This window comes from Pseudopodoces humilis, chromosome 2 (genome assembly GCF_049639895.1).
Source record: "Pseudopodoces humilis isolate 2021_Gansu_Grassland_sample_001 chromosome 2, ASM4963989v1, whole genome shotgun sequence".
In the NCBI taxonomy this organism is placed as follows: domain Eukaryota; kingdom Metazoa; phylum Chordata; class Aves; order Passeriformes; family Paridae; genus Pseudopodoces; species Pseudopodoces humilis.
This window is the reverse complement of record NC_142201.1, coordinates 67127978-67148759: the sequence shown is the minus strand read 5'-3', so window position 1 is coordinate 67148759 and position 20782 is coordinate 67127978. Positions and strand designations below refer to the sequence as shown.

At 40.3% G+C, this 20782-nt stretch overlaps 3 protein-coding genes across 7 annotated transcripts in view; 2 read left to right on the top strand and 1 right to left on the bottom strand.

Annotated features, from left to right (window-relative positions):
* FRY (FRY microtubule binding protein) overlaps positions 1 to 10706 on the top strand; it is a 220208-nt gene extending 209502 nt beyond the window's left edge. For 4 of the 5 annotated variants that reach the window (XM_088067734.1, XM_088067729.1, XM_088067719.1 and 1 more), the window contains 4 exons: positions 3415 to 3432; positions 6949 to 7059; positions 8520 to 8713; positions 9257 to 10706. In XM_088067734.1, coding sequence (XP_087923860.1) covers positions 3415 to 3432; positions 6949 to 7059; positions 8520 to 8713; positions 9257 to 9515 — 582 coding nt within the window. In that variant the 3' untranslated portion in view covers positions 9516 to 10706. The remainder of the gene's footprint in view (positions 1 to 3414; positions 3433 to 6948; positions 7060 to 8519; positions 8714 to 9256) is intronic. The other variant, XM_005516302.3, reaches the window with a different exon arrangement.
* A 708-nt stretch (positions 10707 to 11414) lies between these two features.
* On the bottom strand, positions 11415 to 13454 carry ZAR1L (zygote arrest 1 like). The gene is made up of 4 exons (XM_005516766.3): positions 12846 to 13454; positions 12357 to 12449; positions 12138 to 12212; positions 11415 to 11734 (listed from the first exon to the last, which is right to left on the bottom strand). The coding sequence occupies exons 1-4, from the start codon at positions 13440 to 13442 to the stop codon at positions 11591 to 11593; spliced, it is 909 nt and encodes a 302-aa protein (XP_005516823.3). The 5' UTR covers positions 13443 to 13454; the 3' UTR covers positions 11415 to 11590.
* Positions 13455 to 15459: 2005 nt separating this feature from the next.
* Positions 15460 to 20782, top strand: part of BRCA2 (BRCA2 DNA repair associated) — a 34425-nt gene continuing 29102 nt past the window's right edge. The window contains exons 1-7 of the mRNA XM_088068100.1: positions 15460 to 15554; positions 16430 to 16533; positions 17164 to 17415; positions 19319 to 19424; positions 20217 to 20269; positions 20376 to 20416; positions 20515 to 20626. Coding sequence (XP_087924226.1) covers positions 16455 to 16533; positions 17164 to 17415; positions 19319 to 19424; positions 20217 to 20269; positions 20376 to 20416; positions 20515 to 20626 — 643 coding nt within the window. The 5' untranslated portion in view covers positions 15460 to 15554; positions 16430 to 16454. The remainder of the gene's footprint in view (positions 15555 to 16429; positions 16534 to 17163; positions 17416 to 19318; positions 19425 to 20216; positions 20270 to 20375; positions 20417 to 20514; positions 20627 to 20782) is intronic.

The window sequence follows — 20782 nt, the reverse complement described above, 5'->3', positions numbered from 1 at the left end:
AATTTGTTGACTATTGTTACTGTTACTGAAAATGGGCAAGGGCAAAAATTGCTTATTCTGACATTAAAGAAGCTTGAAATAGAAGTTGTCTAGGTCAGCTGCTAGAGCTAGCAACTTTTCTGAAATCGGGTAAAAGCTTCATGTCCCAGAATGTCTTCCCCCTGCCTTATTATTGCAACAGATTACATGGTTTGGATGTGTGTGATTTGTAAGCTTTGATGTTAGTTTGAGCAACTGAGTCTCAATGACATAGGAGTCAATTCATAGACAAAAGATAACTGCACATGCCGTTGTGCTGTCTGTGCAGGTTTTAGTCCTGGATGAGTACATTCTTCAGCCTTATTAAGAAAGAAGTTTTTTCTAATCTAGTCAAAGACTGGGTTGGTTTGTTTCTTTGTTTGCTGTTCTGGAAAAACTGTATTTGGAAGATCCTCTTTTTCTTGTCGATTAACACTGCTAATTCATATAAGTATTTATTTCCCAATGAGACGTTCAGTTTACTCTCTGAGTCCAAAGTCAGTATATGCCTTTCTCTAATCTTTCTCACCACGAGCTAATGGATGTGGGCTTTGCAAACTCAAACTTGTTAATGGATATTTAAAACGTGCTGCACTGCATAAAAACTTGTCCCCAAAAATCAGAATATACCTGCTGCTGTGAGTTTCCCTGTGGCTGCAGGTACAATCGCTCTAGGCCACCAATAAGGCTGGAGGTGTACAGTCATCTGGAGCTGAGTTGAGATACAGTAAAGCTCAAGGCATGGTGAGGCTACGGTTAAACTAGAAATTCTTAATAGTCAATTATCTGACTGTTGTTTGACAGATCCATGGTTCAACAATGTGGTAAAATTGGCCCAGGTAGGCAGCTTTTCTAAAGGAGGAACACAGTTGTGTGTAGATTTCCCCATGCAGAATAGTTTCTGCTATCCTTCAAATCCAGTGGATATTCAAGAGCACACAGCACATGCTGTTTTCTCTGTCTCTGGTATATATACAAGTTTGTGTATGTACTGAACTTCCTAGATCATGGGAAAGGGTTCATTCTGCTGACATGTTAAGGCAAATAGAATACCTTAATAAAATGCACTTGCATTTAATAAACCCTTGCATGAAGTGGTTATTTTGTTATGCTGGGACTCTCCCATGCCAGTAAATGACTGAAGACTGAACTAATTATGTAACAGTCCTCTCTTTTCAGTATATAAAAATGATTCCTTAAAAAAGCAAGAAAATCTGAGATCTAAAAATTAGTGCCTTGCTGTCTTCCTGGTCAGCTAACAGTACAAAACAGTTATTCTAGGAATACAAAACTAAATCAAAGTGTTGCTGCTAGGGAGTGTGTCCTTCTTAGATGCTGCATTCACTGGCTGCTTAAAGAATTGTGCAAATGATCCAAGTACTCTAAACTAATTTGGTGTTTTCAGCTGTCAAAACCACTGATTTTGTAGTGTCTATCAACTAATCTAAAACACTTCCCTTGCTCTAAGAATAAAAGCAGAAGTTGAAAAGTGTGAAGTATGATCACTCCACCTGAGCCCTTGCTGCTGCAGAATAAAAGAAATATCACTTAAGCCAGTATTTAATCTCTTTTCAACTTCCAAGGAATCTTTCATTTTATGCTGAAAGAGAGAGGAAGTTACAACCATGATATTGGACAGCAATATGGAGCTGAGCATCAGTACATTTTTTGTATCCGGTATATTTTCTTCCAGTGAAGAAGGGTTTTTCATGTAATGTGAAACCCCTTCCTCATCCCTTCTTTTTTGGCTTGCCCTGGTTTTGGAAGCAGTACAGAGGAGACAGTGTTTTCTGGCAAAAAAGACCATGGAATTCACTTATTTGCTGCTTCTGCCTCCCTCTTCCCCCCTTCTTTAAAGTAAATTCCATGTCAAATTAGAAATTATATATGGATTCCAGTGTTTCTGAAAGTCTTAAGTGAAGCTTGGTGGCATGCTAAACTTCAGAGTAGCTTAAGAGAGACAACAAGATCTGAAAAGCACGAGCCAGCGCACCTGTGAGTTTACTAGAACATGGTGATCTGTCTGTTCTTGTCCTCCTATCTTGAATTTAGCTTTGCAAAGCTTCATTTATGTGAACAGCATGAAAGCCAAGCTATAAAGGTTTTTTTTGAAGAGTACTAAATATAAGAAGAAACTATTCAAGCAATGTTAAAGGCAAAAATTAAGCATCACAAGAGCTTAAAGCTTAGTTTGTCATGGTTTTAGAGAAAAGTAGTGCATGGTTTGGGGTAACACTTTTCATGTATATATTTTAATAGTAAGTCAAATGTAAAGAAAACAGAATGAAATACTCTGTTAGGCTCATCAAAGTTAATATTATTTGACATTTCTGAATTTTCTGCCTTTGTATTGATGGTAAGGTAAATAATTTTAATAAAAATTCCATATGCTTATTAACACTGTGTGCATATGCACTGTCATCAGGCTATGACTGGGCAGATGTGGTTGTGTTCGTTACTTACAGCATTTACATGATGACTCTCTTCATGTAAAATGTAATGAGATTGTAATATTTATAAAATAAGAAAAGCTGCATTAAGCGAACATAGAGTGCAAATGTTAGTTCTTGGCAAAGAAAAGAGGAACACTTATGTTTCAAAGGGAGCACTTAGTCCCCTAATCTTTGAAATGCAAATGTAAGTCAATTAGAATTTGTATTATTGCAACAGGACTTACACTGACATTTTAATAGCTTTAGAATTATAAACCAGTGAATCATTACTGGTGAGAGGAATGGATATAAGGCTGTCTCAACTTGTGGCATTGCCATGTAGTTAAACAAAACCGGCATTTTCCATGCTTTTTTTTTTCCTCTATGATAGTCATAACTTAAAAGTTATATGCAAAACATTTCCATTGTAATGTGCCAAGTAATAAGCCCAGCAGCTATAAAACCTATCCTGCCAATTTCATTAGATCCATTTGTCAAAAAAATAGAAGTATTTTTAAACAGGAAAATATGTAGAAATAGCAAAGTTCAGTCTTGTTCACCTCTTGAAAATACTTCCTAATTTTTTTAGTCCTTTGCAATATGAGCTCTTTTTAATCAGAAATAAACCAAAGTTAAATAAAAGTATTATTTCAAGAGTTTTCTAACACTATTTCACTGTAAGTTCTTGAGCTACTGGGTGGGATAAATCTAAACTAATAAATCTGAAGATCTAACTGAGGATATTTAGACTGGAATTTACCATTAGAATTAAAGCTTGATTTTATTAAGAACGCTCTGCATGTTGAATGTGATATTCCAACCAGTCATCAGGTTGAGGCAAGCATTGCTAATACTGCTGACAAGTTATGCTATTACAGATGGGCTGTGCTTCCTATTGCATGCATTACACTGACACTATACTTTCTTTCCTTTCCTTTTCTCCTGTGCCATGCTTGCTGTGTAGCAAATGGAATCTCTTGCAGTAAGTTGAAGTTCTTTCATATTTTTTTGTCCATCTGTGGATGGGCTAATACACCCCAATTCTACTGTTTTACTTCTAAGCATGTTTTCTTTTTTTGTTATAATTTTCCTATACAATACATGGTTCTAAACGTGGTGACTAAGATAATTTGTGTTTTGTAAAATAATGTGTGTTTTGTGAAATCAAAAAAATACTGTGTCAAAATTTTGAAACTTTCATATGCTGTTTCAAATGGTCATTTGCATACATTTTTACAAATCAAGCTTTTGAATGGATGCAATATGCTGGGGCAGGAAACATTTTTTATTATTTTAAAATTAATGGTTTTCAATTTTTCCTAGTGAAAAACTGTGGTTTATAGTCGGCAGTTACATTTCAAATGGGTTTTGTGTATATGTTGATGAACAGTTTCACCACTATTGATTTCTAATACTTAGGAAGAACAAAAATTGAGTTGCTTGATACAGTAACTGAGTCAAACTAGAACCATTAGTTTGATCTTAGTTTGTTTTCATTCCAGTTAGCAGCCAAAAGGGTGAAACTGAACTATTGTTCTCCAAGGACAAAAAAAAAAAATCCAGTGTTATATGCCAAGCTATCATGAGATTTTTTTTTTTTTTATGATGTTATGCTTGTTTTCAATTAATTATTAACTCCCTGACAGTTCCAACTCTATGTGTTTGTAACTGCTATGTAGCATTGCCAGGTCTCCAAAATTTGAATAGAGTGAATTTGATCCTTGCTGGGGAACCTCAGGCTGTGTCCCTGCTTGCAAACTGAACAGGACCAGGGAGGAAGTGAGTGTCCCTGGGCTGGCACTTGCTTGGGTGAGCTGTCAGCACCTTCCCTGGCTGGGCCATCAGCCAGCTCCTGACATGCCCGAGCATGGTTTGAGAGAAGACAGAAGCCAGAGACATCTCTACACAATTACAAATTTGGCAGTGCTCTGTGCCCCTGGTTACAGAGAACGGCCCCTGGGCAGGTTTATTTCACTGGCGGTGTTCCTCATACCCTACCTCTTTGTTCTGATAGGCTTTGTCCCTGTCCACAGGTCAGTTCTGCCCTAGCACATCTGCTCCCCACCACGGATCTGCTGGGCCTTCTTCCTGCATTTGTGGGTCTTTGCTGTCATATCCAGTCTGGTGGGATCATAGAATGGTTTGAGTTGGAAGGCACCTTAAAGATCATATAGTTCCAATCCCCCTCCCATAGGCAAGGACACCTTCCACTAGACCAGGTTGCTGAAAACCTCATCCAACCTGGCCTTGAACATTTACAGGGGTAAGGCATCCACAACTTCTCTAGACAACCTGTTCCAGTGCATTACTACCCTCCGTGTAAAGAAGTTCTTCCTAACATCTAATCTAAATCTCTCCTCTTTTTGTTTAAAGATTATTTCCCCTTGTCCTACCATGATCTGCCTTTGTAAAAAGTTGCTCTCCATGTTTTTTATATGCCCCTTTAAGGTTATAATATGATCTTCCTGGATCCTTCTCTTCTCCAAGCTAAACCCTATCAGCCTGTCTTCACAGGAGAGGTCCTCCTGATGCTGCCCAGGATGTGGTTTGTCTTCTGGGCTGTGAGCACACACTGCTGGCTCATGTTCAGCTCCTCATCCATGAGAACTCCACAGGGCTGCTCTCAATGAGTTCTTCTCCCAGTGTGTGCTCATGTCTGGGTTTGCCCCAGTGCAGGTGCAGCCCCTTGCATTTGGATTTCATTAGGTTCTCATGGGCCCACTTCTCAAGTTTGTCCACGTACCCCTGGATGGCATCCCATCCTTCTGTGTCATCTGCAGACTTGCTGAAGGACTCCTCCTTGCTGAAATTCCTCCTTTCCATTTAGGACATGAAGGCTCTGATTAAATATAACGACAGAGATACCAGATCCAGAATGGCACAGAGCTCAGACCAGGCAAATTTACAGTGCTGAGCTCTGCTGCTGTGGTGGTACTGAGGTGTGAGCAGCCCCATATGCCTGGCCTTCAGCAGGACAAACCCTGTTAGGCTGGTACCTGCTGGCTTGGGACTATCCTGCTCCCACTTTCCTCCATAAACCCTGTTTAGAAGGAGACTAGCTCTTGCCTCATCTTGGCAGTGCCCTTGGCTATCTGTTCATGGATGGGTAGTTGATGTCCACCTCACCCATATGAACAAAGATGTAATTTCCTTTTGACCTTAGCCCCTCAGCCTTGTGAGGCTGGTACAGAAATTTGGGGAACTGGAACACTAAACTGTGGTTCTAATTTTGGCTTGTTAATAAAAAATGTGACACTTAAATGTTGAACCATACGTAAATAAAACTCTTCAGTGAAATTAACATTTATAATGTACTTAAAGTACTTTCTATTAGTGCTTGTGCTGACATTTGCACAGTCCCAAATTCAGCAAAGAGCTGCAGCACGTGCTGGTAACTAAGCCTGTATGAAGTGCTTTAAAGAAGCAAATATAAATAGCTTCTTCTTTTCTGCCAATTTTAGCATGAAACTCTGCTTTAGTTCCTCCAAACAGATGGAAATATCACTGATACTTCCACTCACCCTTGGTCACGGTGTCTGTCACAGTGGGCAAATCAAATAGGGTTGGAAGTCTGTAAGGCTTTCCTGCCAAAGGGTCAGTACAAGGTCAGGACTTGTCCTTGCAGGATTTTCACTTTTTATATAATTAGCTGAAGATTAAATGTTCCTCCCTTCTTCACCAGGATCCAGCTGCAGAACTACGAGATTCCCCTCCTGTTAGGCACAAGAATACTAGGAACCATTAGCATATTAACTTGACCTCTCTGGCAGCTGTGCCCATCACCCATTATTTCAATGTGTCTGACCTCTTTTATGTCATGCTGCACTTCACACTGGAAGAAACAAGTGAATATTCATAGAGCAATATCTACTTAATGTGGGAGAATACTTCATAGAAGCCAAATATCCTCTTACACTTTAAACTCCGTCCATCTGTTGTATAGTTTCTTTAAGATGGTGGAAAATCCCTGAGCAGAGTTTTAAGTTCCAGGGCTGGCATTTCCTCCTTCTCACTCCTAGATAGATTTATCACCTCTGTTTCTGTCTCCTCAGAGGAGCAGGCAGGAGCTTTGACCATCTTGGACAACTGTTTCACAACTTCTCTCTTAGATTTCCATCCCTTAGAAGAGGTCTTCGACCATATCTGAAATTCAGGAGTTTCATGTTCAGTGCAGGAAAGTCACTTCCCCTATATTCTGTCTCTTCTTCCCAGCTGCAAACTGGAGACAGTGAAGCTAACCAAAAGCGAATGTTTTGAGGCTGATGCTGACATGTGCTACGTGAGAGCTAGCTGTTATAATTTTATTTTCAAAGTCTTATATGACTTAGATGCAGAAGAAAAATCATTACTTATTTTCTGAAAATAGCATATGATCATACTTCAGTAAAATAATGTTTTTTGAGAACAAACTATCTCAATGTGTGTTGTTAGATATCAAAAATTATCTAAACTCACTAATATTTATTAATTATTTCTTCTCTTACAAATTTTTCCTTAGCAATTGGAACTCTGTCAGAGATTATATAAACTGCACTTCCAGCTGCTGTTGCTTTTTCAGTCCTACTGTAAACTTATTGGACAAGTGCACGAAGTGAGTTCCATGCCAGAGGTATGTAACAAACTACAAAGTCCTATACTGAAAATTCCTCTTTATTTTCATGTTCTTATTTTTTCTTTCTATGGGCTTAACAACAAAGATCACACAATTTCACCCTGACTATAAATCTGCAGGCATACATAATCAACTAAATCCCTTAATGTCTTGTATTTTTAGTTTGTAGTGTTTACAGGCCTTTTTCTTTAAATATTTTTGGCATGGCACACTCTCACTTTTGACCCAAACAGCTTTTTGGTTTCAGATTAATCCATGTATCTTACTTAAAAAAAAAACTTCAGAAGAATAGTACTGTTAGTCAAGTTTATTTTCAGCAGTTGCTTAAAATATGTAACACTTCGAAACATCTTTGAAGTGATCACTTCAAGATGGATTATTATAATTTAAGGAAAGATTTAACTTACCATTCCATGTGTATTTTTCTCCTGGTAAGGAAGAAGATATATGTATTTTCAGCTATTGAGGAGAAACAGTTGTTGTACTCTGCTTTGTAAAATAAAATCTGAAGCTATTACATGTATTTTATGACATATTCTAGCAGTTTAGAGATGGCCTATAAATGGAAATCATTTTATCAGATGTACTGCTGGAGTAAAAAAGAGTTTGAATATTTATTGTATCTTAAGGATTCAATAAATTGTATGTTGTGAAGGTTGGCTCACAATGTGACTGGGCTGTTCACTTCTGAGAGAAGATGGGACAATAGGTACCTAACTACTGCTAGAGCAGTCTAAGTGTTAGAAATATTTTGTATTCCGTATAATTTATTTCTGTAACTGTATTTCACAGCTATAACTTTTTTAAATTGCTGTTAATAAGGTGGCCCATGGAACTGGGAAACAATTGTACAAAGAATAGTTATTTCACTGTGACATTTGCATATTTTGCTGGAGCATAAGCTTTTACTTGAAGGAAACTCCGTTGCTGGTTCATGTGACAGTGGTTATTTTTAGCATATAGGAGCATAAAAAAGTAAATCCTTGGAAATTATTAGCTTACTAATTATCCATGAATTTTGTGCCATATTAACTTTTCAGCCTGAGAAAGGGTTATACAATTCCCATCCATCTGTTAATAGTGTCAGATGCTGCATATATTTTGTAAATAAATATCAGCATCTTGCTAGGAGAAGCACATTTTCTTCAGCTCTTCCACTATGATGTGAAAAAAAGTAGCAAGGGTGAAAAATAAAAGCTTGATTAGATATGCTCCTGCATTTTAGCAGCCAGAATTACAGCGTAATGTTAAAGGATGCACAAAGGTAAAAAAAAAAACCTGTAGTTTACGTTTTCTCTATGTTGTACAGAGATCAAGAAATGTCCTTGTATTAAATTGGGGTCTTTTCCATGATATGTACATCCAATTTAATAGTAAGGATGAACCTGAAGTACCTACTCCGTGTGGGGCTTATGGAGAATGAAAATACCCATCTCTCATTTTTCTTCTTGGAACAGCTGTTAAATATGTCAAGAGAACTGAGTGAGCTGAAGAAAAATCTGAAGGATGCTACTGCTGCAATCGCAGCTGAGCCTCTGACAACAGAATCTGAGCCCACATTCAGCTCTACTGAAGCAGCTATTCAGTCCATGCTGGAGTGTTTGAAAAACAATGAACTTGTTAAAGCCGTCAGACAAATAAGAGAATGCAGGCAAGTTTTACTACATCATTCATATTAGGCGTTCATGTTATTAGAAAAGTATGCATTTATTATCTTCCTAGCGAAATGTAATGCACAGGATCAGCATAATTAATTAATTGTTTCACCAAGGTACTGGCTTTCGGACAGGTGTGCCACAAGTAACTATCAAACATATGCTTGCAACAATTAAGATGCTTAATTACATTCTGTAGATCAAAAGTCCTGTGAGGTTCTTAAGAATCTTTTTATTGAGTTAATTCCTTACAGGTGCATGTCATTGACATGAGCTAACATTCAGCCCAGTTTTACTTACACCTATTTGAATGCATTTTCTTAAGCACATTTTTTAGATAATGGAAATTGCACTTTTTTGTGTATTCAGTGCCTGATACCAGAATATGAATAACGAATGAGTGGCGTAAAACGGAGAGTTGCTTCAGGCTTATAAGCATGTGCAAATCCACTCATCTTTTAGAGATCTCTGTCACATAGCTTCTGTCTCTGTTAACAAACCCATAATGAAATACCTGTTCTTTTCCTGTTTCATTGCAGGATTTTGTGGCCCAATGATATCTTTGGAAGCAGCTCTGATGATGAAGTCCAGACACTACTGAATATTTACTTCCGCCACCAAACCCTGGGTCAGACGGGCACCTATGCACTGGTGGGCTCCAACCAGAGCCTGACTGAAATCTGCACCAAGTTAATGGAACTGAACATAGAGATCCGTGACATGATTCGCAGAGCTCAGAGCTACCGGGTCATCAATACTTTTCTTCCAGACTCCAGTGTTTCCGGCACAAGTCTCTGACAGGACCCTTGGGCCCCCTTTCAAGCTGGGAGTGCTGCCCTGGGGGAGTGAGGTGGCTCGATGTCTTCTCAGCCTTACAAAGGTTTGGTCAAACTGTACTCGCTCTTGTTACATTTAGGATTTCCTCTAAAAAGCGATGGGCTGAACTTCAAACACATAGCAATACTGTAAGGACAGAGGTAGCATAGAGCACCGGGGACATCCTTTGTTCTGTGTTGCACAAAAACCAGTTAGCATTTCACTGAGCAACTGCAACTCACTACTGAAGAAGTGACTTCCATTGCATACCAAAGCCTACTACACTGAACAATACTTCCTTTATAGCAAATTAATTTTTGGTTGGCAAAAGTGCAATGTTTCCTTCACAAAATAGTATTTTTTGTTAAAAAAAAAACAAAACTTGTACATTTTTTCCTGCTTTTTTTTCTTATTTAGTTGAGTGAAAGATGGGCAGAATGAAGCTGGCCACAGAATCTCACAAATGTGTTGGTCAAAAGCTGAGAGCCTGTGTATATGAAACAAACTGTAAACAGACTATAATTTAATGTACACTGTAATTTGAATATGATTACTGTATCTTAAAACAATGAGCTGCTATGAAGTACATTTCCTAATGTTACTAGGCTACTGTCTCTGAAGGTACTGGATCATATTGCAGAGGTCTGTTCTTAGGCCCCCCCAAGGATCATGAAAGGTCTTGGTAGATTTTTTTTTTTTTTAATTAAGGACCTTGGCTGCTTTTTACTAGAGATTTGCTTTTATGAATATATTTATACTATTAAAGGATGGTAGATATAATTTAACTTGCCATTTTGTAGAAGAAAGTCCCATCACAGAGTCAAATCTTTTGAACTGTTAAGCATGCATATTTTTATTTAATATAAATTTTCAGCATAAAAAGTAAAGATATTAATGTGAAATGCAAGTTCTCATGTTAAGTTTGTTCAAAGAGATGTCTTATTTTATTTGTAATGTATATATGAGTCATAACTATGTTTTTTCTTACATTTAACTGCTGTCCAGTGTTAAATGTATGCATGTAAATCTGTTGCACATCTGAGACACTTTTATTCTGACAACTATGTAACTTATTCACAATGTAAATACACTTAACCGTTTTTGTGGAGTAACTTTGAAATTTGGATTAGTACATCCATTTAACTAAAGTATAAAAGTCATATATAATCACAACACAGTACGTGCTTGTTGTGAACATTGTGTTCTTATCTGAATGAGTTCCGTTGCACATGGTATCCATGATCAGCAGCCGCCCAAAAGATACTTGGCTCCTGGTTTATGCTAAGACCATTCATAGATAATAACAAGAAATGTAACTGCAGCATGACAAAAAAACAAACAAAAAAAACCTCAGCATGGACAATTACAACAGCAAAAGTAGTCTAATTGGTCTTCCACTGACTGTGAAAACCTCCCAACTTCCTTCTACCCTAAAGAGTATTTTTTACACTATCACAGGTACAGGCATTCAAGAGGTTTTTTTTTCCCCTCCTCATTTCAAACAGTAGTAGCTTACATCCTTTTCCTTCCTGTTTTGCAGCCCTAGTCTTCCTCTGGAAGAGGATCTTTGGTTACCAAGCAGCTGTGGTTTTTTATATATACATTTGACAGAGGCAGGAGGAAGACAGATTTGCATTTATACCAGACTTTATGCTCCAGACAATTTGCACCTTCCCCCCTAGTTCAGTTTGAGTGACAGAAAGAAAAACTTGCTAGTGTAAAAATCTTACTTAAGCTTAAATCTTTTTTATTGTAGCATGTCCTGAAGACATCAAAACAAAGTTTACTATCTTTAGGAAATTAAATAGGTTGCTTCCTTACAGATATACTTTCTTCTTTCATCTAAGGAAGATGAAAACTAAGGGGCATCAAACTAGTGCAAACTTTTATGGAACTTTATTTACAGGATGCATACAGTGAAATTACATACTTTAAATTACTATATTTTACAATAATGCCAAAGTCTTCATCCATTATCCAATGCCAGGTCAAAAGCCTTAAGTCAAAACATTGCAATAGACAAAGTGCAAAGAACAAAACAGAAGACGGCACATGGATCAGACAATGTATTTGAAGCTGTAAGTGCTATCACAGGACAGCCTTTTGCCTCTACAGCGGCCACAGAGTTCTTGGCGATGAGGTCTCTTGAGATCAATATGTCTCTTCCTCTGAGGGCAAGAACAACGAGTCTTGGAACAGATCTTAAGGAACAAAGATATGTTAGTAGTAGTAGATCAAAGAGGATGCACTTCACATTAGACTAACATTCAGTTTTCTTTAATCACAGCAACGCACTGGGGCTGATGCACTTAAGAGCTCTTGTGCTAAAAACCCTGTGGATTTAAGGTGAAAGAGCTTTCTCACCCAGAAGCACAAAACCCTACCATACACACAGCAAGCCATAATGCTGTATGAAAACTGTTTATGTAAGTCATCCAGGGGAGGAAGGAAACCTACTGTAAGACATTTCCCAAATAACACCTCCTAGTATTTTGATGAAATCCAGTTTTCTTCCAGATAAAGTCAATGTCAAATTCAACAATAATATCAGTGTATATATATATGATAACATCTGACAGTCTTAATGGAGTACAGTTAACTTACCTGGCACTGGATTGCTTCCACTCGATAGGGATTGAAGCTCTTTTGGCATTTGCGACAGAGCTGCTTGAAGTACACCTGAAAAAAGAAAGTTCTGTTAGTATAGAAACTTACTCAAGGTGTTCCGTACAGGTACCTAAGTTTACGCCCAAACATCTCATTTGTCAGAGACTTTATGCCATTCTTATGAGTCTCAGGAGAAAGAAATTACTTGTTAACTACCTTGTTGCTTCCAGAAATGCACCACACATAAGCACTCTCCCATCTGGTCTTGCAGTCTTTGCAGTGGAAATAGCCATACTTCTGCTCCAAGAACTGCAGAGATAAAGTTCACTGAGCAGCATCCTGAGAACACCCAGCCCAGCTCCCTCACGAGTGCTCCCCGAGGATGGTGAGACACTGAAAAAGGTTGCCCAGGAGGCCATACGGAAATATTTGAAGCCTTATTGAGTGGGGCTTTGAGCAACATGGTCTAGTGGGTGGCATCCCTGCCCACGGAAGGGAGGTTGCAACTGGATGATCTTTAAGGGCCCTTCCAACCCAAACCATTCTGCCGCGCTTTGAGCCACACCTGTGGGGTTTTGCAGGCTGGAGGCTCTTCTGCTCCAGGTGAGACAGAGCCAGCCCAGGGCAGGACAATGACCATGCTGCTCATGAGGTGATTTCTGGCCGCCCCGCTTGAGGGTTCGCCCCCCGTCCATCCCAGCGCACCTGGAAGGCAGCTCTCTGCCTGGGAGCCGCCGTCTCCTCTCGCCGCGTCCCCACCGGCTCCTGCCGCGGCGGCAGCGAAGCCCCCTCCGGGCTCTCCTGCTGCTCCTCGCCGCCGTCCGCCCTGGGTGTCTCCTCGGTGGGCTCTGCCTTCTCCGCGGGCGGCGCGGCGTCGGGCAGCGCGAAGAGGCGGCGGTCGGGCGCGGGGGAGTAGAGGGCGAAGCGCCCCGGGGCGCGCAGGGCGGCGGGGCTGAGGGCGCGGGCGGGCGGCAGCGTGCGGGGCCCCAGCGAGCACTGCACGGCCGCGTCGGCCCGCAGGCTCACCTGCACCGCCGCCTCCTTCGTGCTGGCCCGGCGCGGCCGCGGCCCCAGCGCGGGGCCCACCTGCGACAGCAGCGCCTGGAGCTGCGCCCGCCGGTAGCTGTCCAGGTAGTCGGAGGGCAGGGGCGTGAAGGGCCCCCCGAGGAAGGGGCTGATGCTGCCGCTCTTGCTCTGCTTCCAGCTGGGCTGCTTGGCCGCAGTGTCCCAGCCGCGGCCGACAGCGGGGCTGCTCCTGAAGTTCTGGTACGTGCTGAAGGGGGAGCAGACAAAGCTGTCCATGGTTATCGCCGCTGAAGGGTCAACCCAGCCTGTCCCCCTGCCCTGCTTTTATCTTACCTGGGGAGCTGATGATTGCTAATTGATGGGGAAAGTGGGGCCAGCTGGGGGAGCGGGAGCTGATGGCAAGGAAGGCCGGCTGGCCTGCCTTCCTTGTGTGCCAGACTATACTGATGAAGAGATGTCATTCAGCCACAGCTGGAAAACCACGGCCTGCATAGCGAGGAGCAGCCTGCTTGCTCACAGTTCCTTCTGCTCATGGTCTGAAAAGAAGGAAAAGGGGGTTTGGGAAACTAACAAAGTCCAGGTAAACTGGGTGTCTCCCGGGGTGCTGAGCAAAGAATTCAGGCAATTACATCTCTGAAAAGAAGGGTTTATCAGTATTAAAAGGTAACAGCATCCTCCTTGTTCCATTACTTTGGGATTCTCTACCTGGAACTTTTTCTATCAACGGCTTTAGGAAAAGATGGAACATTCTTGTGTGTACAAACTGAAGTAAGGGAAAGCAGCTGGTTAATACCTGTATAATGAAGTAAGTGTTAGCAAAACGAGCAAGTAATAGAAGCACATGCATATTAGACTAATAGTCCTTCTTCCACAATTATATCACTTTAGTTCAATTTTAAGATAATATAGTTAAAATAATGTAATTAAATCAACCAAACTGCGTATGTAAGCCTTTGGAGACTGGAGAACTCTTAAATCCCTGAAACTGCTGTGATATGAAATCCTTTCTTTGTATGACTCCTCACCATCTCTATAAATGCATTGTTTTTTAAAATTAAATGGGCCAGCAAGAGAGAGGCTACAGGAGACCTGATAGGGATGATGTCTTTAAATGTTCACAGTGTATCTGATGCTGTCAAGTGTCTGAGATAAATAAGTAAGAAACAGCATTTTTACAGAACAGAAAGAAGTTAACATTCAGGAAACACATTAATCATAATTAAAAGAAACATGTCTCAAGGCTTCACATTGTGATTGGGTTTCCAAAGCGCTGTTGGTATCAACTCAAAGCAAAAAATAGGGTACCAAGATGGCCAAGTTAAAACTTAATGACTGCAACTTAGTGGCTGCAAAAAGACTAAGTTTTGAAGCTTTGGGAATGGCTTCAATGGGGATGGAAATCAAATTGGAAACTACATGCCATTATTTAAACCAGCAGTCTGGGTTCCTCTAATTTGCTTTGGGAAAAAAGTTACTACACCTCCATGGGTTTCTCCAGGGTTAGAAATGAAAATTTCTTCAAAGGAGGAGTGATGCGGAAAATTAAGGTACAAGAAACTGACAAAAGTGACAGATGACTAAGTAGGTGACGTGATAAAACTGCTCAGCATAAGGACTAGTGTGGAGAGGTAGGAAGAAACCTCTTTAAGGCACAAGAATAGATGAACATCACACTAAAATTAAGATGGTAAACTCAAAGTTGGTGGTGGAGTGTTCCACTCATCTTGAAGTTGTTCCATAGCCAAGAGTTTAATCAGGAGACAAAGTGGGAATGCACGTACATGTACGTGGAGGATAGTAACATTCTCTTTATTGGAACGTCAACAACCATTTCATGTGTCAAGGCTTACAAAAGCGGCTGAGGCTTGCACAGGTCGCGGCACTTGCCCACGGCCCTGCCCACGTGCTGGGAGCCTCCCAGAGCCTTTTCCCGGGAGGTCGGCGTTAGCTGCTGTTGCCCAGCAACGAGGGTCCTGTCAGCCCTGGATGTGCTACTTCATCCCCTCGCCTCTACACGCGGGAGTGAAGCTGCTGGCGGCCATCCCGGCTCAGGGCACGCTCCCTTTCTGTACCGTGCGGAGTCAGCCTCGGGGGAACAGCCCTTACAGTGGGCACCGCGCGTTCCCCGGCCGCCGCACGGAGCAGGCCGGCGCGGCCCAGGCGGGGCCGGTTCGCCGCCTCCTTGCCGGGAGGTGCCGCGGCGGAGGGCGGGAGCGGCGGATGCTCCCGGTGCGCAGGCGCGGGGCTGTGTTGGCGCCAAGCTTCGAAGGGGGCGGCGGGGCTGGCAGTCTGCGCTGCCCCCTCATCCCTCGCCGCCTTCCCGGCTCGCCCGCTCCCCTGCGTGAGGCGATGCTGCGGCCGCCAACCCGCCCGAGGCGCCGCCGGCAGGTAACGGCCCCGCGTGTGGCTCGGCCCTGCCGCGGGGCTGCGCTGAGCCCGGCCAGTGTCACTGCCGCCCCTCAGGGATCCCTCCCTCTCCTCACAGCCCGCCGGGGGTCTGCAGTCACCGGGTGTGGGGAAGGAGGGTTTGGGCCTGTCCCCGGAGACCCCGCGGTGACCCGGCGGGGCTGCACAGGCCGCGCTGCGTGCGTGGGCATTGCCCGGGAGGAGCTTCCCCTCACGGAAAGCAGCGCGGACTGGTCAAATCGCACTTTCAAAATGTACTACTGAGGCAGTGTGACGTTCCTCAGTGTTCTGTCTCAGTGCAGCCCGTACCCTGTTTTAAAGCGCCCGTGCTCCCCGTGGTTTTGGTAAGGCAGCGTGTGTAACACGACTGTCTGTGGGAAACAGCTCTTACTGTGGAAGGCATAAACGTGTTAAACGGTGAAATCTCACTATGGGCTTATTTATACATGTTTTTTTAATAAACTGTGAAACTGGCAGTGTCTGCTCCACTTGAAAACAACTTTGAATCAAATTCTTGACATGTAAATTATAATGGTTGTAAGACTATATATCTGATAGTTCCATCCTAATACATTGTAGTGAATGTGGGGTTTTGATTTGTGTTTAAAATACCTCGGAAGTAGCCTGCCTATTCCATCTTGGTTTTCTCCTGTATTTGCTGGGTGTTTTCATTATCTCTGGTGTAATTCCCTGTGCTCTTGTCTGTTGTTTTCCCACCATGTTCATCATTGAGGTGTTTGAATGCTCACATCACAGTCAAAGCTAAACAAGCTGGACTGTGGCACACCACAAAGCACAGGAAAGCAGGCCTAAGACATTCAAACAGCAGTGTGTGAAAGTGTTTTCTTCCTTCTCAGGCTTTTCAACTGTTCCAGTAATGTAATGAATAAGAAAATGGCTTGCAAACCTGTGGAAAGACCAACTTTCTTTGAAATATTTAAGGCACACTGCAGTGAATCAGGTACAGCTTATTTGAAGTAAATAATTCTTATTAGGATTGCTTTTTGGGCACCAGTATTTTATACACATTTGCTGTATGTTCCACAGGAAAGCTTTATGCAATTTGTTAGCTGCTGTTCTTGCCCCAAACCTGTATTTCCTAATACCAAGATGTATTCTAATTTTTATCTGTTGGTTTTTTTTTCCTTGATGTATGCTTAGTTACTTTTTGTACTTACTTTTTTCAGAGTTGTCACCTCTATACATACCCACATGCAGACCAAGCATAGCCTTTTTGCTAAATGCACCTGTGCTTGTTAGTAATTTTAAAAGGAACCTGTTTAACTTGCCAGTCTGAGCAAAACCAGAGAGACTCTAAAAGCCAGGGTATACTTGTAATTTTAAACAACCTGAATGTTTTTCTGGTCCTTTGGTTATTTTGTTAATGGTCTGAGAATTTGGGCAGACATCCCTTTATATTTTGTGGTTATCAGAGTTCAAAGCCATCTAGAAACAAATAAACCAGAAGTATGGCAGTGGAAGGAGCAGTGTGTTTTGCTGTTATCATTTAAATGCTTGGTGTATTTTCACATCCTCCATGGAGGAACCTTATTCCTTTTCCATGCAGTTTTATGTATGCTTTCCTTCGTAGATTTAGGACCAATCAGTCTTAATTGGTTTGAAGAACTCAGTGCAGAAGCACCTCCATATGAGCCCAAATCGTTTGGAGAGGTTGATGGACCCTCTGGCTGGCTTGATCAAACAGCTTTTAAAACTCCAAGGACAAAACCCTCTACATACAGTCAGCTGGCATCAACCCCACTGCTCTTTAAAGAACAAAATGCAATACTGCCACCTTATTCTTCTCCTGAAAAAGAACCAGATCAGAAAAAAATAGGAGCAAGTGAGTAACTTTTTTTTTTTTTTACCTTTTGTTGCAGCTGATGATCATTAATGTAATAGATAATGCTACTGCAGAAATTGTGTGACTAAAAAGCTTATTTAGTAATCTTCTGGAGATCATCTATAGAAATGCAGAATTAATCTTAACAGTGAATTCAGCTTTGGATAAACTAATAAATAGTAATTAATAAGCAAAATTCCCTGTATAAAATATACTGTTGTAGTCCAAACAGTCTAAATACTGTTAATGAGGGGATGTGAACTTATTAGTATAACCTCTTGACTGCAAATCAGAGTGAATTTTTTCAACAGTCTTACTTCTGTTTTATGCCAAAGTTTTGAAGCTTTTCAAGGGAGAGAATCATCCTTATAATGATGAAGTGAGAGGCAATCTGGGCAATCTGTAGGGCACTCCTTAACCTTTCTTGGAAAGTTTTAGAAGCACCATTTCTTTGAGTTACTAAGATTCTAAGATATAGAAAAAAATAACATTTTTCCATTTAGAAAAAAAAAAAAAAAGGAATTTTATGAGGTACTTCTCATGCATTATTTCCAAATCCCAACTATGTCATGGGAGTACGTGCCACTCTGCTCCTTTCAGATGTACCCACCCTCCTTGGACAGCAAGAAGAGTCTTTTCTATGGAAAATGTATGCAAGATTGTATGTAAGAATCTCTTCTATGGAAGGGTATTTAACATCATTCCTGAGTATGTAATTGCTGTGTCTGTGTCCTTCTGATAAGCTTTTCTAACCAGGTTACAGACAAACACAAGATTCCCTTCATTACCAGAATTGTTCTTAGATCCTGAGCAAATTCTGTGAAGGGTTAGAGCTGTGCTGCAGTTCGAGTGTACTTTTTAACACTTCCATGGAATATTGTAACTGTCTTTGTTTTTCTGAAGTTCTCTGCTGTACTTCCGCTGAGAACATGTTTCTTCTAAATGTAGCTATTTGCATTTTACAGTGTTAAGTCCCCAGGGAATTCTTGGTTTCAGGAATTTTATTTGGCAGTTTCGTAAGTGGCAAAGAAAGGAGCCTTATGATTGTTTATTTCAAAATGGTCGGTTTTGCTGTGCATATGTGCAAAGTTCACATGTGGCTGCCTGAAATGTTCTGTTTTCTTGGTTAGAGCCAAATGGCTCTTGTGAAAACAAGATCCTGGATGGGAGCTGATGGATTTCATACCTTGGTATGGCACTGGGATGCACCTGTGCTGTGCATGTAAACCCAGGAACTCAGAAGCGGAGAGAAATGCACAAACTGAAGTGTAATTTCTGATACTAAGGTTGTTTGGAAACTTCAGAGTAGAAATTCCTTTTAATAAGTGCTTGTCCATGTAAGGGTCTCACTGTTCAGAGGAATTTGCTGCTTTGGTGGGAGCACTCTCCTTTGCTTGGAGATGCTATGCAAAGATGCTGTTGACAGTGGCACTGACTCCAACAACAGTTCTGGAAATAATTTTTGCTTTTCGCTGCTTATCTGAATCAATAAGTGTATGTCTTAGTAAATTTGAGGGGAAGTTGCACAAACCTGTGTTTGCATGTGTTGTATTTTTGCTAAAAGTAACTTCTGCAATGACAAGAAAGGCACAATGCAGTACAGTAAAACCAAAATGGAATATGTCACTTGATTAATACCAAGTGAATAAAGCAATATAATTACGGGTCTTCTTGGATGTGCATTTGAAACATGTTTAGTATTGTTTGGATATAAAATTTGAACATATTTTAAATACTAGAAGAGAAATTAGGATTGGGCCTTTTGTTTTGTTGCTGTTGGTTGGTTTTTGTTTTTTTGTTGTTTTGGTTGGGTTTTTTTGAAAGCTTGGCTTTAAACCTCAAAATTAAAACTGTTACCTGGAGTTCTGCAAAGTTGTGCAAATTATTATATTCTGTGTTGTAGATAGAGAGAATTTGATAAGCCCAAGTTACACAAGAAGAAAAATAGACCAAGAAAATGAAATACTTGTTTCTCCTCCTGGTATCTTCCACAACTGCTTCGCTGCTAGGTATGCTGAATATGTCAACACAAATAGAAAATAAGCTGGACCTTAAGCAAAAAGCAATGTTTAACCCACCATATTTGACTGTTGAACTTTAAGAGCAGTGAATAATCTTGTATGTCTGATATGTTTATGATATTTGTAGGTCGCTAAGTGAGTTAAAAATAAAAGACCTGCTAAATTTGAGAATATCCTTGCTTTCAGGTGATCTTTCTTCCTGTTTTTCTACTCTAACAGCTGGAATACATAATTTTTTTAACATTATTTCAGCTTTCCAAGTCCAAACATCCAAAGAAAGAGTAGTAGTGATGTATCATGTGCTTCTCAATTAGTAAAGCTATTTGTAATATTTACTGAGATTTCTTTATTAATAATAGCCTTGATTTTGACACTTAAATGTCTAAATTTCAGATAAATGTTATCAAAGTACTCATGTTGATTATAGGAAGAGTTAAACTAGTTCTTTAATTGCAATCAGTTAAGTCAATTTCCCTAGTTTCATACAGCATATTATAAAACATGTGGTTACATTGAAATTTATTGCTTGTCAGATAAAGCATCACTGAAAATTAAAATATTTCTTGAAAGAAGTATTTTACAGTTTATAGTAGACTTATGGTAATGTTTAAAATATTGACTGATGGTTAGGAGAAATCTGTGTTTTATCTAGTCAGGGAAGTAACCATGGCACAAAGAAAAGAAATAATGGAGATGGTAACATATGTAATGTTTGAAATATTCAATTATTTTAAGAAATTGAAGTGAAATTAATATTTTGGTTTTAATTTTGTTTTGCAGTCCAACCATTTTAAAGAATACTTACAGAACACCTCAGAGAAATAATATCCCTGGTTTGTATTTTCACTTTTTGGTTCTACAGAATATTTTACATCTCTAGACAAAAATCCTCATCTTTTAGTTACTGTTTAATGTCCTTTTTACATAATTTATTTTTAGGACCATATGGAAGCTTGTTTTGCACACCAAAACTTTCAGAGGTACAGATTTCATTCTTGCATTTTGTTTCCTTTTCCTGCGTTGTACGTTTAGAATTTTTCATAGAAATTATATATATGACTTTTAAATGTATTTCTAGGTCAGAACTCCAAAATGTATTTCTGAAAGTCTGGGAGCAGAAGTGGATCCAGATATGTCCTGGTCAAGTTCTTTAGCCACACCTCCTACCCTTGGTGAAACAGTGATAATAGGTATTTCTAAAAATGAGCAATTGCTAAGAGTTTAGAGCTTCTGGTTTTGACACTGGAAGTTCACTCAGTATGAACTGTTTGTTTTTTTAGCTAAAAAAAGACAAAATTCTTACAGTGATTATTAGTAGGTGCCTTTAGATAATGCAGCTCTAAACA

Excerpts from the sequence above, each read along its gene's own strand:
- ZAR1L (XM_005516766.3), bottom strand. The coding sequence starts at position 13,442 with ATGGACAGCTTTGTCTGCTCCCCCTTCAGCACGTACCAGAACTTCAGG. Across the intron at positions 12,450-12,845 it reads GGCAGAGAGCTGCCTTCCAG|TTCTTGGAGCAGAAGTATGG; the intron begins GTGCGCTGGGAT and ends TTATCTCTGCAG. Across the intron at positions 12,213-12,356 it reads GCATTTCTGGAAGCAACAAG|GTGTACTTCAAGCAGCTCTG; the intron begins GTAGTTAACAAG and ends TTCTTTTTTCAG.